Source organism: Poecilia formosa, unplaced genomic scaffold, assembly GCF_000485575.1.
Source record: "Poecilia formosa unplaced genomic scaffold, Poecilia_formosa-5.1.2 Scaffold7, whole genome shotgun sequence".
Lineage (NCBI taxonomy): Eukaryota > Metazoa > Chordata > Actinopteri > Cyprinodontiformes > Poeciliidae > Poecilia > Poecilia formosa.
Window position 1 is genome coordinate 4,797,818 of NW_006799946.1, and position 11,109 is coordinate 4,808,926.

At 41.4% G+C, this 11,109-nt stretch overlaps 2 protein-coding genes across 2 annotated transcripts; both read right to left on the reverse strand.

Annotated features, from left to right (window-relative positions):
• Window positions 1–2,804: 2,804 nt before the first annotated feature.
• On the reverse strand, window positions 2,805–5,266 carry hoxb5b (homeobox B5b). The gene is made up of 2 exons (XM_007572548.2): window positions 4,392–5,266; window positions 2,805–3,856 (listed from the first exon to the last, which is right to left on the reverse strand). The coding sequence occupies exons 1-2, from the start codon at window positions 5,053–5,055 to the stop codon at window positions 3,609–3,611; spliced, it is 912 nt and encodes a 303-aa protein (XP_007572610.1). The 5' UTR covers window positions 5,056–5,266; the 3' UTR covers window positions 2,805–3,608.
• Window positions 5,267–5,659: 393 nt separating this feature from the next.
• hoxb6b (homeobox B6b) lies at window positions 5,660–8,993 on the reverse strand. Its single transcript, XM_016660971.1, has 2 exons — window positions 7,544–8,993; window positions 5,660–6,517 (listed from the first exon to the last, which is right to left on the reverse strand). Exons 1-2 carry the CDS (start codon window positions 8,004–8,006, stop codon window positions 6,255–6,257), a joined length of 726 nt encoding a protein of 241 aa, XP_016516457.1. The 5' UTR covers window positions 8,007–8,993; the 3' UTR covers window positions 5,660–6,254.
• Window positions 8,994–11,109: the final 2,116 nt, after the last annotated feature.

Below are 11,109 nucleotides of genomic sequence, written 5' to 3' on the forward strand. Positions count from 1 at the left end.
AAAACAAGCAATGCATTCTCTCAATGAATGCTCTTTAAGTTTTTTTGTTTGGAGGTTTTTACCTAATTCAAAAAAATGTCACTGATAATAAAAACATATGATGATTATTAACTATCATAAATAGAACATTTCGCCTTTTTTCTGCAAACAGCCTTTTGTCAGCACTCTTGAGGCTCGGAGTAGTGACAGTGCAAAGTCTGGCTGCAGCGCGCTTCCTTCCTCCTGACGCATCTGTGGCTGCAGTCTATCGTCTCCTGACCCGCCGATGATCCCGGCTTCAATGAATTATGCATGAGATCCGGGCACAGATTACCCCTATCAATATGCAATACTCATTACGCTGGCTAAATTGCCACTTAATAGTTATGAATATGTGGAAAATGTCTGGAACTCATATATAGCCCACCACTACTTTTAACTTTTTTTTTTCCTTTCTTTCTTTTTTTTACCTGAAATTAGTTGGGTAATACAGCCTCCTACTTCCTTCATTATATTTTATTATTGGTTGCTAGACAATGCGCGATGGGTTCAGGCTAGGATTTCAGCCTGAGTCCAGCTCGCAGTTGTCCGAGACTTCACCTTTGGCCGCTCAGTGACTCCGCGGAAAGGCATAAATCACCCGCTCAAGTTCGCTCCATGGCAGCCCGATTGTGCTTAAAGAGGTTTGTTTTTCCTCCAACTTTTATTGTGACGTTGAAAATCAAGCACTTTATTATGTATGTTTTTCTCGTTTGGAAAAAAAAAATATTGCTACTAATATTTACCGATGCGACAAAAACGCAGCAGCACGAGTTAATATATCTTTATTGACTGAAATAGACGTGTTCAAATCTGCTTAGGAATCTGTATTTTATTTTAATTAGTAAGCCAAACATATCAGCCATACCGTTTTCTCACACAGTAAGAGTGTGGGGAACGCATTTTTGTATTCTTCCTTAAAAGGTACGCTATAAAAAAAAAATTATTTGTTTAATATATAATTTTTTTATCAACTTTGTAAAAGTAGTACTCAAGTCTAACAATATTAAAACTTCCTTTTGGAAACAAATATCACTTAGGTTTAAAATTTGAAGTTAAACATTAGTTAAGTTTGTCATTGTTCTCAGTTAGCAAACAATAAACGTGATTTGTTTATTTAAGTTAAGTTGTGTTATGAATTAATATATCAACTTTGTAAAATAATTACATACTGTAATGAGACTTGGTTTCCGTGATGGAGCAAAAAATATAAGAATATCCCAGCTTTAACTATTTTAGCAACAGTGTTATTTAGCATGCTAAAGTCAAACGAGTTACCAACCTGAGCTTCTTAACTGTGATGTAAATGTTGTCAATGAACAGGACATATTAGCTGTGGTTGTCAGAAAAGAGGCTAACATTTCTTGTTAAAATAAAAAGAAATGGAAAACCAGTAAAGTTTACCTGGCACTGGGTACTAGCAAAGTGACAGCGCTAATGCTAACATCATGCTAGCAAGCGGAGCTTCCTAACTCCAAACCTGCTGTTGCCCTTCAGCTTAGCTGACAGATAAAAGGTGCCAATTTGCTGAAATATATTTAAAAAACTTTATAAATGTTTCAATTGATCTACACTTTTTAAAAAGCTGAAGGGAATTTAACTACTTGAAACTACTTGACTTTAACTACTTGAAATGGCTATTCGCAACTACTTTTTAGTGAAAGTTGAACTTCCATTACTTAAACCAGCTTTAACATTTAAGCTAGAAATGCTTCGACAGTTTGTAACTTTTACAAAGTTGATCAACTCAGTCATAATGTAGCAGGCATCAACACACCAGCTTTTCTGGTCTCTGTTGGACAATGAGGCGTTTGTTTTACAAAAGCCGCATGAATTCATTATTAGGTATATTCCTTAAAAAATAATGTATACAAATATTTATGCTATTTAATCTTTAATGTAATCTCTTAGACACAAACGTGTTACTCATTTCTTTAAGAAAGAGAGAACAAAACACGCGAGCAAAATTAACTTCATAATTTGTAACAATTAGTTGGGTAAGTTGGTTGAAATTTGATTTTTTTTAAGTGAGTCCAGTTGTTAAATTAACAGTATTTCAAAATAGAAATATTGAACAGAATCTTCCAAAATATAACTTTTTAAATTGTTAATTACGTTTATTAGACCGTACCAAGGACTGAATCTAAAATAAAAATAAAGAAATAAACACTTTTTAACTTCTTCGCCGGTACAAACTGACTATAAACATGACTGGACATCTCTTCCTTCCCAAGTCTACCCTTTGCAGTCCCATCCATGCAGTTAAGCCGTCACTTTCATTCAAGGTTGTGAATTATATAGTACATTGTCTACTCCCCAAAACCATAAAACCAACTTTATGGACCTCACGTGACTTTTCACAGTCTGTAAGTAATATAGGCCTTTACAATCTTTGGTAAGGAGGTATTTTTTACCAACTTCTGCCTTGCCAATATACCTTTTAAGCCCAAAGTAGTCCTATTTTTTTATTATTATTATTATCATCATCATTATTATTATGAGAGATGGATTTGATCAGGATTTCTCCCGTGGACAAAAAAATAAATAAAATAAAACTCGTCTCGCTTCAGGGAGTTCAGAAGAGGTAAGTCTGAAAAAGTCTTCTCTTTCTCTTTAAACGGAGGGAAAAGTGCGTTTAAAACGCAACACCGCCTTACGGGTTAATCATTAATTTGGCTGAAAGTTGATATGCCTTCCTGCGCTAAAAGAAACAACTCGGCAAAAGTCAGGGAGTTTTGCTTATTTGCTTTTTATTCTAACCGATAATTCACTGCACACAAAAAAAATCAACTGAGGGAAAGTTTATTTTTCAAGCGCTATGAGTTCACGTACAAATACAAAAAGCTCCAAAAAGCTCACATCACTGCCTATATCCACAGAAATAACCCTTTGCACTAAAAATTCATCACATTGACAGGTTGAATACACTTGCATTGCTTGTTATTCTAAACAATAATAATTAGAATAATTAGAATAATAATAATAATAAACGCACAACGTATCCTATAGAGCTACACATTGGCTTGCTTATGAAACTTTTCTATGGATTTTGGCCACAAATAACCATCACTAAAAGCGCTTTACATTCAATGAAGAGCAGCATATGGTTTGGGATTTTTTTTTCTTCTTCTTCTTCTTTAACTGTACAATGATTTTTACTCCTGTTAGACCGTCAAGAAGTTACAATAAAGAGCTCAACTTTAAGAGACAGAAGAGACAGAAAGAGAGACAAATTCCCAGAATGATATTTACATCTTATTATGCTTTTTTTTTCCCCCCCCCCCACCCCCCCAAATAGGACATCTAAGCTATGATAGTACAACAACAGTAAACTAAAAATGGCATTTTAAGACCACAGAATACTTCTTCTTTATTTTTTTTTTCTATCACAATGGCATGCTGGAAGGTGCTGCGCTTTCAAAAGCTTTACAGTACTCATCAATTTTCTCTCTCTATTTTTTTGGGAATTTTATTATCACTTTTCTTTTGTTTTTTGTTTTTTTGTTTGTTTTTTTGTTTGTTTGTTTCTTTTTTGTAGTTGTTGTACCCTTGCCTCCCAAAAACAAAACAAAACAAAAAGAAAAAGTTGCTCAGTTGTGGAAGGCGCTGCCTCCTGTCACAAGGCTCATACTTTTCAGCTTATTGTCCTTCTTCCACTTCATCCTGCGGTTCTGAAACCAGATTTTGATCTGTCTCTCGGAAAGACACAGGGCGTGGGCTATCTCTATCCTCCGCCGTCTGGTTAGGTACCTATTGAAGTGAAACTCTTTCTCCAGCTCTAGCGTCTGGTAGCGGGTGTACGCGGTTCGGGCCCTTTTCCCGTCAGGTCCAGTCATATCTACATTTTGCACACACACACACACAAAAAATAAAAATAAAAAATAAAATAAAATAAAAAAGTAAAAAATATCCAGAAAATTAGCAGAACAACTTTCTAAAGGGGGAGGATATTGTCAGTTTATTTAATTGTTTTTATTGTTATTATATATATTTTTTTTAATTTTCTGGCTTTTTTTATGATGGAGCATGGGATGATGCAAAGAGTGGGAAGTGGGGAAGCATGCACACATGCAAACTGTCAGTTATTACCGTCTTTCCTATTTGCAGCCCTCACAGAAAGCGCGTCCCCATATTTTTGCGCGCATTTAATCCAGATTTCATGATTTCATGAAAGCAGTCTCTCTCTCTCTCAGCCGTGGGTTTATAAACCTCCACCGACAAAACAAACACGCAAACAAGCCCACAAACATCTCACAAATACTGCCCTGTTTTCCACCAGCCTGCTCACTCATGCAACGCCTGACAGATTAATGGCACACCGGCAGCGTGACATCCCCTCCAAACACAATAATATTAGACGTGTGTGGATATACCATGGCTTATGTGCAGTTTCCGCATCCAGGGGAATATTTGTGGCGTTTGGCACTCATTTGGTGTGGGAGTGGAGGAGGTGGCGTTGGGTTCCTGGTGCTGCTGCTGCTGCTGCTGCTGCTGCTGCTGCGCCCTGGATGCCGCGCCGGAGCCTCCTCCGCCGCCGCTGCTGTGCGCGCCTTCCTCGGTCTCGGCAGCGACGGCGGCGGCGGCTGCTGCTGCTGCTGCTGCTGCAGCTGCGTCCTCTATCTCCGCGAAGTGCGCGCCCCCGGCTTTGCCGAGGCTGTTGCCACCCGATGAAGAGGTCGCGCTCCGGTCAGAGGGGGGAGAGGGGCTCTTGAGCTCCAGCGGATCCCGGCCGGCCGTGGCGCACGAAGGCGGCACCGGGTCCGGGGACGAGAGCGAGCAGTTGGGCGTCTGTCTGTAGCGGGCGTCCGGCGCGAATCCCCGGGCGTCCTCCCGCACGGCGCCGAAGTGGCCGCCGGTGTTGTTGCGGTTCACGGTTAGGTCCATGCCATTGTAGTTGTAGCCGAAAGACCCGGAGTGCATGGTGCCAGGGTCTCTGAAGGAGCCGCTCACAGCGCCGTTAGTCCCATAATTTAGTAACTGATAGTCGGAGCCATTTGGATAGCGCCCTGAGAACGAGTTTACAAAGTAAGAGCTCATTTGCTTGGATTTTTAAAGCCTCGATTTGTAGATCTTTGTCGCTATAATCCTGTGTGCTTGCACGATTTATGGACGCAATCATGAATTATAAGCAATGAAGCCCTACTGTACTTTGCCAGGTATGCGGCCAAATATGGGAGAGCGCTCGGGAATCACGTGCCTTTGTTGACCAGTCGTAAATCCTCACTGATGACTTCAAGAGGTAATTCATGCTCCATGGTTACAAATGATGACGAAATAATGGTCGTTAGGCTCCAGTCAATGGTGCCTCCCCGCTGCGCCCCCGAGAGCCGCGCAGGCAGCGAGCGCCATCTGCTGGACAGAGGCGGCATCGCTGCGAGGCCGCGCGGAGTCCATCCATCATCTCTGTAAACCTGCTCATAACAACAGGCCACAGCAGGCTCAGGTAACACATAACAGAAAGTTTATCAGCCCCGCTGTTGTCATGTTGCGCTACAGTGCGTCGAACCGGAATTTATTTCACCCTTTGCTTTGATGTTTTATCATTTTATGGGCCTTATGGGTGGCATGAGCGGCAGCACAGACGCCACGGTAATGATAATGAGGGCAATAATAATATTTTTTAGGAAGAACGAGAGCAAGATTTTGCAGATTTACATCAAAAAGCCTTTATTTTATTATATGTACAATTCCCCTAAAGAAAATATTGCACACAATATCCAGATGTGCATTGAACACGTGAGACAACAATAAATAACATTTGTACAAATTGAACTCATCGGTAAACAACAAGCCTAAAGACTATATCACAGTCACATCAGAGCAACTACACAACAAGGGACAAACAAAACAAAACAAAAAAAACCTGCTTTAATGTCACTGAGATTAAATAAAGGTGGCGCCCAGCGGGCCTATAGTGATGAGGTAACAACACTGAGAACTATAAACGCTGGGTTTTATTTACAGTTTGGCGGTTTGTTGCATAGTCCTCTAAAATAAAGACACGAGCACAAGGACAAACAAACAGAGGAGGACCTGATAAATGCGGACAGAGTCACCGTGCAAATACTCAAAGTCACTCTACACGTCTCTAACGTGGGGTTTCTGCAGCACTTCTTATATCTACAAAGAATTTATACATCATTTTATGTGTACACACGCACACACACGCACGCACGCACGCACACATTCAAGCGTTTCTTCTTCTTCGTTTTTTGTCTCAGAGTCTCCTTTGTAGTTTAGCTCTTCTTCTCCGCCTGCTCCTGCTCCTCCTCCTCGGCTGTCTTTGAGGGATTCAGGAGTTTGTTCTCCTTTTTCCACTTCATCCTGCGGTTCTGGAACCAGATTTTGATCTGTCTCTCCGTCAGGCACAGGGCGTGGGAGATTTCTATCCGGCGCCTGCGGGTCAGGTAGCGGTTGAAGTGGAACTCCTTCTCCAGCTCCAGGGTCTGGTAGCGGGTGTAGGTCTGCCGGCCCCTGCGGCCGCTGCTGCCAAATGGGCCTGCAAATCCCAATAAATAAATAAATAAATAAATAAAAGCACAAAAACAAAATTCACCAGCAAATTATTAAAACTATAAATGGAGATTTAGCTTAAATAAAATAAAACAACAAAATAACAAAATGATGGACATGGTGAAACTTTGCAGATATTTGACTGGAATATATTTGCATATTTTCTTTCTTGATATGCGTTTAACAGACTACAAATATCATACTAAGACGACACTTTGAAAAAAAAAATCTATATTTTATAGTAGGATATCATTTTTTACCCACCAAAAATGACGCAATATAACCAACATCCATGCAGAATCATGTAAAATGACATTAAACCGACCCAGTGTGGGGTGAACTCACGTTGCCTCATGCATTTTATTTTCCTTTAGGCAACTGAACAACTGAGATCCGTGGCTTCTGTTGTTTACATTTTTAACCTATAGATCTTCTAGTGCACGTTTCTGACAGTAATGCACTGTGGGTAACTTATGAAAATCAACCTGCTGTAAATTGTCTCTGTCACACGTCGTCATGTGTATTTTTCTGTTGTTAGTGCAGCCAGCAAAGCATTTATTTCATGCATGCTCAGTTGGCTTTGTTTTTATTCGTTCATGCACATATATGTATACTGCTGCTGAACATTTGCTATTTCATTCTATAAATAATACGTCTTTGAATTCTATTCTATTCTATTCTATTCTATTCTATTCTATTCTATTCTAATGTGGTACTTGAAGAGTTTTTGTATTAAAATCTGAAAAGGACCATGTGACACGGGCTTGGTGCAGGCCCAGTCAGTGCGTGCGTTGCTGGGTGCGCGCGTGCAGTCCGTGTTTGCGGCCAAAACTGCGAAAGCGCACCAAGATCTGCACATACAGTCCTTATTTAGTCTTCTGTCCTGCCTCCATGCGTGCTTAAACTTTGTAAAGTTGATATAAAATATATATGTATATAGTTTTTTTTATTTTATTTTATTTTTATTTTTAACATAAGAGAGATAAAACAAAAAAGGAGCGCGCGCACTCACCGGCGGAGCAGGCGTTCATCCTCTGCATCCAGGGGTAGATGAGAGTGGAGGACTTGTCGTCGATGCTGCCGCTCATGCTGACAGCTTGCTCCGCGCACTCCGCCTTGCGCTGCTGGTGCTCCTGAGTGACGAACAGCGGCTGCTCCTCGCGGCCGCTCGAGAAGGCGCACGAGCCCTCCGCGTCTTTGTAGAACGTGCCCACGGGGTTGTAGTCGCACGGCGCTCCGCCGCCGGCGGCAGCGCGGCCGTAGATGGCCGCCGCCGCCGCCGCGCCCGACTGCTGGTAGTAGGAAGCCGGGTAGACCTTCTCCTGCATGTTGGCCGCGCCATACGTGGCCGCGTTGGAGTAGTGCCTCAACGGGTCCGTGTATCCCGAGGAGTAGAGCGGTATCTGACCCAGGAGAGAGTCCTGTCCTCCCGGTAGAGACACGGGGAAAGTTGAGTTAACGAAATAGGAACTCATTGGGTGGACAACGGGGTGTATTTACTCCGGAGGAATATGATTTGTTGTCTTTTATAGTCCAAGTGCTTTTGCCATTACTTTATCGGAGATTTGGTTTTTGCTGAAAGGGGGGCTGTGAGGTGCCACTGGATACAGAGGGGAAGTGTACCATCTGATCAACCTCTGGCCAATCACCGCCGTCTGTGCTTGCACTATTGCACCCATGGGGGGCTCTTGTTGCGCACAGGAGTCCCCGGTGAATCGAAATGAAGCGCTCGAGCCAGTCGGTCTTTACGCGCGCTCACATAAAGGCACACTTTAACTCGCCGAATTGCATAATTAACAAAAACAAACAAACAACAACAAAAAAAGAAACACACCATTTGTTAGACAGAAAGTACGTGTATATATAAGTAAAAATCAAACCAAAACAATTATCTCTGCTTTATTCTCCCCTCTCAATTTCCACTTCCGCCCTATTAATTAACCCACTTTGAGCAGAACCGCGGTGATTAAACACTTCATTCTCAATGTCTTTACAAGCAGCAACTGACTGGTCTCATCTCACGCTTTCATTTCCCTAAAGGTGCGCGTCCCTGCTGATGTGTCCAGATGCAACTCTGACGTGCAGGAAGGCGCACGCAGGAAGGACTCGCTCAAGCACCACCATCATCATCACCACCACCTTCATCCCCATCACAATTAACACACACAGACCGAGTGTGCGCGACCATCACACAGGTTCAATAAAAGAAAAGGTGGGATAAGTTTCAGGTACGTGCGTCGTTTCGCCATCACACTGTTTGCTCTCCTGATGGCAGCACAAATGTCAAGATTTCAGCAGATCAAACAAAACTAAATCGTTGCATTTTTAGTTCGTTTTAATCTTGTGGGTCAAATCCTTAGCTCTCAGTTGGAAACGTGCGGATTTTGCAAGTTGAACAGAAGAGTAAAAGAGTAAATAACTAAATAAATAAATAAAAAAGAATATTCAAGTGAATCCACGCAGTCAAATGCTAATGATTTAAGTTTATTCGAAAGGAAAAAATAACGAATACCTAATATTTATCACAAAATTAATCAGAGCAACATTTGCAGCAGGTTCAGATTTTCGCTTATATAAAAAAAAAACCTCTTTCTGTTTTTCTTTATATTTATGTATGTCACTTCTTTCTTTGTTTTTTCTTTTAGAAAACGTATGAAAAAAACAATCGAATAAGATGTTTCATCCAATGAACTTTTTTTATAAAATATTTTGCAAGCATATTGTTCAGACTTTAAAGGGAAAATGATATATTTTGGCATGTTTTTAGTGGATGTAAAATCCTAAACATTAATAACTGTTTTGTAAAAGCATGAAAAGATTTTTTTTTCTACTTTGAATCAAATTTTGAATCAATTTCTGGTTCTGAAAATAACGCGTCGACGCACAGCGGAGGCGCCACGGTAGATGGGAAACAAATAAAAAATAAAAATGCATTCAGGAAACCGGAAAAGATGTGAAGCTGAATATAAAATTAGAAATAAGGCAAACAAAGGGGTTATGTGGGTTAATTTTTTTTATCCAAAAAGAGACCTGAGCTGCTGTGAAAGATAAAAGCGCAATGAGGAAACGGTGGTGCGCAAAATCACCAAAAAAGGCTCTAAACGTGTTTTCCTGAAACAAACAACGTAAAAAAAAATAAAATAAAAAAACGGGCGTACAACAAAACACGATAAAAAAAGAAACAGAACAAGTGGTGGGCAAATTAGGTTAATCTCAAATGAGAACATGCCCCAGTGGTGGCGCGGGGCCTTCATGACCCTCATCTTTACCTTCATCATCATCATCAAAGTCAAGCGTGTGGCCTACAGCCACAAATTTCACTCCATCAGACTCCGAAAAGGGCCTCGAAAGCAAAACCTTTGCTGTAATTCCCCCTCATTTCAGCAGATAGATGTCGGCGGTTGGAGGCGCTGCAGCACCTCAGGGGTTAATCAAAGTAAGCAGCTGCGTGATAAGAGCACCAACAGAAAGAGAAAACACGCTCGCTGAATAATTGCCCTTTCTTAAAGGGGAGCTTTTCCCCTTTTCCCAGTCATGTAAACACCAGGCCTGCAGTGGCAGCAGCAGCAGCAGCAGCGCAAATCAGAACCAGGGTGCCCTTACCTTTGTTGATAATCCATCATCACCAGCGTGGCTGCCACTCCGCTGGAGCTCCTGTCGCTTCCCCCACACACACGAAAAAAAAAAGAAAGAAAGAAAAAATAGAAAGAAATCTCCACTTTGCCTAAGTGACAACTTGAAAGTAATCCCTCCATCTAGGAGTGTGCTGATCCCTCATTTCCAAAAGCCACAGAGGTGCAGCTAGATGAACATGGCGCACGGTGAGTCGCGCAAGAGGCGCCATCATCCCTCCCAAAAAAAAAAAAAAAATCACATCACACAGCGAACCACAATAACAGCTTCACCTACACGCGTGTTTCAGCTCACGGAAGAACTCGGGGAAAACAAACATTTTAAAAATAAAAAGGTTGGGACTGTGAAACAAACTGTTATAGGTGAATGAGCGGTGCAAAAAACAGCAGCTGCATTATAACCTCATGGGGAATAAGTTCCCATTCCTGCTGGCCACATGACTGCCACGGACCAATCCCAGAGCCGGACGAGTCGTAAACTTCCACGGGAAAGTTGTAAATTTTCATAAACCGCAGAGGTTTTTTTGTGCTTTTGGACGAGGTTTCCCTTCGCCATGTTTGTTTTTTTGTGTGCGTGTGTGTGTGTGTGTGTGAGACAAAGCAGGGATGTTTGGCTTTAAAGTTGCATTAGAAAGGAAAGTGGAGATGTTATAAGGTGTGCAGGACGCGCGCTTGATTCCGTTGCTGCTGTGTGAAAGGTTTGTTTACCTTCTTAGAGCTCTGCTTTGGACACTGTGCTCCAACAAATGCGTCACAACAATTGATACAATTTTATATTTTCTCTCTCTTTAAAGGCAGTTTTTAAGACAGAGAGCAGCTGCAGATACATAATCAGGAACTTTACTGTTTATTAAAACTATTTGTTGTTTAATTTAAGCGTTAAAGATATTTGCGTAAATAAGCTACATAATAATAATAACACACACACACACACACACACACACAC